Source organism: Panicum hallii, chromosome 6, assembly GCF_002211085.1.
Source record: "Panicum hallii strain FIL2 chromosome 6, PHallii_v3.1, whole genome shotgun sequence".
NCBI lineage: Eukaryota > Viridiplantae > Streptophyta > Magnoliopsida > Poales > Poaceae > Panicum > Panicum hallii.
The window spans coordinates 7265144-7270327 of record NC_038047.1 but is presented as its reverse complement, the minus strand read 5'-3'; the positions used below and the strand labels follow the sequence as shown (position 1 = coordinate 7270327).

Here is a 5184-nt window from a genome sequence, read left to right as displayed (position 1 = left end):
GTAGTACAATAATATTTTTGAGATTCCGAAGAAAAGTACGTCGATAAATTAATCCTTGGTGCATGCTTAACGCTAGCCAAAAAAAAACGTTTTTACGTTTACATGATATATACATAGTTCTTTAAATCCGTCATGACATCAATGTAATATGGTTCCGAACTCATAAGTACTCCTACATACGTGCATGCACTGAACTCTCTTACATGCTCGCTCGAGGCAACTATACTGAACTGTTTTTTCAAAAAAAAATTCCTGATACGTATGTTCCGAGGATTCCAACTGAACTACATCTTAGGAAATTTAATGGAAATTTCTTAGGAAGCAACTCGATTTCTACACAGTTTTAGTGAAATAATATGTTTCAATATGTCATGCATAGCATTCTACTTTTTTTTTTTGGCGTACTCATCGATCTCTCTAACTGTTCAACCAACAGGTGAATATCATATAGCTTGCATTTAGGTGGTGATATTCTCCCAAATACAACATCTGAACTTCTTTGGAGAATGGGGGATCGGAATCTAATAGTTACATAATAATATTCTACCGACGCATTTCCCTTAACGTTGAAATTCAACTCATAATTCCCTTCTTTATCAGTAAAATAGGCACAATCTCTTCCCCGTTCGTTCAAAAAAAGAAGAAATTCAACTCATAATCATCCGAGGATAAAATTAAAAAATAATTTATGAAGAAATAACACTTCAAAATTTAGCTACCTATGTGGCTATGTCAGAGGTACACATACTCCAAATTTTCAATAGCATAAATAAGCACACATGCATGCCTTGAAAATATGGGTACACAGCGCAAGCATGATGTGAATAATGAGAAAATATGTCATTCCGATTATCGATTCAGCTACAACCTCCCCAGCACGCTGAAAGGGAACTCTCAAGGGGCGATGCATTCAGATAATAATGTACATCGATGTGGAGAGAGAGATGAACAACACATGCATTAGTACACACACTGACATATACGCTCCTGACTTGAACAATCTGCTCATCAAGTGTTTGTGCTTCCTAGCTAGTAGCACACAACTTGAATCATCATACAGCAGGCCCTCTGATTAAGTTGATCTCGAAACCTGAGAAAAAGGTAAACAAATTTTAATCGGACATTGTCATAAATGCCATAACTGACGACAGCACAATTCTCATCTGAACGTTAAGCAATAGCCTTCACTAAAATGGCTTATACAAATTTAAGAAGCGAAAAGATGTATAAAAACCAAATAATATACAATCACCTACCAGGTAGTAGCATTCCCCCATCTGCAAGCTCTTCATGAGGACGCCGTGCTCGTTCACCGGCAGGATCTCGCCGGAGGAGTGAACCAGCATCGCGTCACGCCCAAACGTGCCGGCCAAGTCCAGCGGTGCGCCGGCACCCGGCACCTCGTACACTGCGCCGTTGATGAACACCTGGATAGACGTCGTCCCTGCAGATTTTCGTCCATCCATCCATCCATTGATCAAACCATAAGATCATCAATTCTCATAATTATTTATATAATCCATATATATATGAGCATGTTTATAATAATGACAATGCAATAATGCACAATACTGTTAACTCACCAGTTGGTTGGTAGCTCAGCTGGGAGGCGTCGTCGCTCGCCGTGTAGCCGCAACGGTGGTCGCCGCCACGAGACATCAGCCCCATTTGCCGCGAGATGGCGAAGAGGTCGTCGCCGCTGTCCACCTCGTCGGCGAAGAAGTGCGGCGCCGTGGCGGCCGAGGACGGCAGGGGCGCGGCCGTGGGCATCATGCTAGCGCGCACCTGGCCGTGCCCGTTCATAGCGAAGGGAGAAGAAGTGTTGTCGCTGGCGCCGTGGTAGTGGCCGACGCCGACGACGCCGGCGTTCGGGAGCTGCTGGGCGGCGGCGCTGCAGGCCTGCTGGAGCTGGCGGGCGCGGCGGCGGGAGCGGGAGCGGCGGTTCTGGAACCAGTAGAAGACGTTGGCGTCGCGGACGGCGCCGAAGCGCTCGAGGAGGCGGCGGATGCGCGCCGTCTCATCCTTGGCCGGGTTCACCATGCCGCTGTTGAAGATGGACTCGAGGATCAGGATCTGCTCCGGCTTCGGCGCCCACCGCGACCTCGCCGTCGTCGGCTCGCTGCCCTCGCCGCTGCGGTGAGCTTGGCCGTGGTGAGAGTCCATGGAGGGGGAGAGGAAGAGAGAGGAGCGAGGAAATGGTCAAAGCTAGCGAGCTAGGAATGAGACAGTGTTGTGGAAAGGGACAAAGGAATAGAAGAGAAGCCAAAGGGAAGACCGACACAGGGCGAACCTAAATGCTGTGGGGGCATAATTGAGAGGGCCGGGGTCTCTCCCTACTAAATAGGGCTCTCTCTCTCTCTCTCTCTCTCTCTCTCTCTCTCTCTCTCTCTCTCTCTCTCTCTGAGACTGTGTAGAGACAGAGAGAGAGTTCTTGTCTTTCATCGGCTGATATGATAATCAGGTCATTAAGGAAGCAAACAGCACAGGTGGTGATTAAGCCATAGATTGTCATGCATGTTGTGGGAAGGGTGGTTAGTACATAATCCATATATAATTTGGGTGCCGCTTGTTTGTTTGAACTTGGATTGTATTTAGGGCTCATCTTCACCAACCAATTCAGCTGATATATAGCACCTTACCTTGCAAACACCACAAAAAATTGGTAATAGTACTAGTAGATACATGAAATTGCTAGCTACTTCCTAGTACTCCCTTAATTTTCTCATCGTTGTGGACACCAACAGAAGTTCAAGTACATATATAGTGAGATGATTTATTTCAGTTGTATATATGATATAGATAAAATGAATCTTAAACCTGTAAAGACCAAAGTGAAAAATCATTTGTGCATTTTCATGTGGAAGACTGGAAGTGTCACTAAATAGGAATTTTATTGACCGTGGAGCTATGAAACACAACAGAATTATTACTTCTTTTCTGACACCGTTAAATTAGGGGCTCATCATGGGGAAATAAGAAGACTTCAAGAAAGATTTGGGCTAATATTCCGTTTTCTCTGCTAATATAAACACATCATAGTAATTAAGCACTGGATTTGCAATTGAACTAAGAAAAAATATACCGATATACATGAGTTGCAAGTGAAATTGAAGAGACCAGCACGAACTCCTACTCACACTTTTATGCCTTCTACGATAATCATGACCGCGGCACTAGATAAAGTAAGAAAACGAAGGATTAATTGCAATCATCAGCACTAGCTATAGCTTTGCCCATCGGGAAACACTAGAACGTGTGGTCATGCCTTAGCCTCATCGTTCCTAACCCATAATCTTCCACAGCATTGCATTGTATATTTGTATCATCCATAATGATTGTGGTTAGTATTTTTCTTTGGAAATAACCATTTTTTGTATGTTGGAACGCACAGAGTTAGTGTGGCACCAATGTAAAATACTCGTCTTGCCATTCATATAACTCCGACTGTGATCTATTCGACAGGTCAAAGATTCGACTTAAGCTGAAGAACAACCTATACTTATAAATAGACAGCCCAAATTAAATTACAACTGAGAATCCAAGTTCATATATAATCGACGATGTAAATATACCCTTTTTTGTAAACAAAGTATATCAAATGCTGCAAAAATCAAGTAGTCGACAAATCAACCGGACTCGAATTGAATGAACAAAGTCATGTTCCTACTGATGATCTACTGAGTCCATGGATCTGTACGCTGGACCTCGTACAGAGGAGAAGAAGCAAAGCTCATTTGACGTGCTACCCTTTTGGGTGCATAAAGCAAAACCAGCCGGGAGTGTGAGATGAGGAGGAACATGTGGGGCCATAAAATTTCTCAGGATCAACTGACCTCCCTTTGGGGAGCTGGTGGGTGGCCTAGGGTTTCTATGTTGTTGGGACAGGTGGGCACTTCATGTGAAAGCCAAGGACAAGTGTTCTTTTATTTTCTCTTGCATTGCGTCTATAATTTGTTGGACTAGAATATAAATGCATGTGCGGATTCGGACGTATCCGAATTATTTATATGGTAGATGTTATAGGTTTATGTATAAGAAAATGTGTATATGGTAGTTCCTGTACTAACCACTGATGACTCACAGGATATATGCATGCACATATAGTTGAGCATTAGCTTGGTTGATTTGTCTAATCCACAAGTCGGTGTGTCGTCTTGCGTGTTCCTTCTCTCCTGATTCGTGTGTGCTCCCTGATGCATGAACCTGTCTAATTAAGAGCGGCCAGCAGCAGCAAGGTTAGTGATGAGAATGTGGAAATACTCGTACGTAGTGAGGTGTGAGTGGCCAGGTAAGATGAAGGAATTCTTGCTGACACGATATCATTAGCATCATTTAGTTTTCCTGTGTAACTTTAGCTTGCAAGTTTTCAGTGCAATGAACCTTGATCCAGTATGGCAATGCTCCATCCATCTGGAGCATACATACAAATTATTCTCGAGATATCTACAAGAGATCAATTAATTCGCAGAAAAATAGCTCAAATAAAGCTTCCAAAAATTGCAGGCTTGCAGCAGGTCGCCCATAATGCCCTTCCACGAGAGACCTAGCCAGGTAGCTTTCGGCGTAGCTACATAGCATAGGTTTTCCATACATTATCATGCACGCACAGGCCACAGCTACATGCTGCGCACCGGATAACCTTGTATGGAAGCACATTGCTGTTGCTGCACATTCGTCTGTCACTCGGTACGACACTGTTCGTGCACATGCATCATATATTCAGATGCATGCAGTGTATAGCTAGCTAGCTGTGCCACCTCGCAGCTACAAAGGTCATAGGTTTTCAGATCATCCACAGTGCTTCTGAACTTTTTTTTTGTTTTTGCATTGGCAGGCTTGCATACAATTGCAAGTGCAAGCCAGCCCGGAATACCATTACAGTAAGTTTTTCTTTTGATGGCAGTCTCTGGCTCTCTGCATGCGTTGCCGACATCCAGCTGAAAGTAGTCCCAACGGTTGGCCCAAGGATCGGCCACTTTTGTACTCTTTCTTCCATCCGCTACTGTATCCCAGCGAATGTACATGCTTCCATCTGATGGCTAGGCTGCCACACCCTGACACGTTTCTGACCGATGTGCATCGTCGTCAGACTGAAAGGACGTGACCCATGGATGATCCATGCAGGCAAGCATGTGTTTGTGGTGTGTGACAGCACACACGGTTGACTGGGTGAGGGCCGGACGG

At 44.3% G+C, this 5184-nt stretch overlaps 1 protein-coding gene across 1 annotated transcript; it reads right to left on the bottom strand.

Annotated features, from left to right (window-relative positions):
* Positions 1 to 838: 838 nt before the first annotated feature.
* Positions 839 to 2163, bottom strand: LOC112898459 (WUSCHEL-related homeobox 10-like). The gene is made up of 3 exons (XM_025966789.1): positions 1584 to 2163; positions 1257 to 1444; positions 839 to 1090 (listed from the first exon to the last, which is right to left on the bottom strand). The coding sequence occupies exons 1-3, from the start codon at positions 2161 to 2163 to the stop codon at positions 1073 to 1075; spliced, it is 786 nt and encodes a 261-aa protein (XP_025822574.1). The 3' UTR covers positions 839 to 1072.
* Between the last annotated feature and the right edge of the window lie 3021 nt (positions 2164 to 5184).

Bases quoted from the DNA above. Each gene is read 5' to 3' on its own strand.
- LOC112898459 (XM_025966789.1), bottom strand. From the start codon at position 2,163: ATGGACTCTCACCACGGCCAAGCTCACCGCAGCGGCGAGGGCAGCGAG. The intron at 1,445-1,583 runs GTGAGTTAACAG...GAAAATCTGCAG, and splicing joins GCTGAGCTACCAACCAACTG to GGACGACGTCTATCCAGGTG.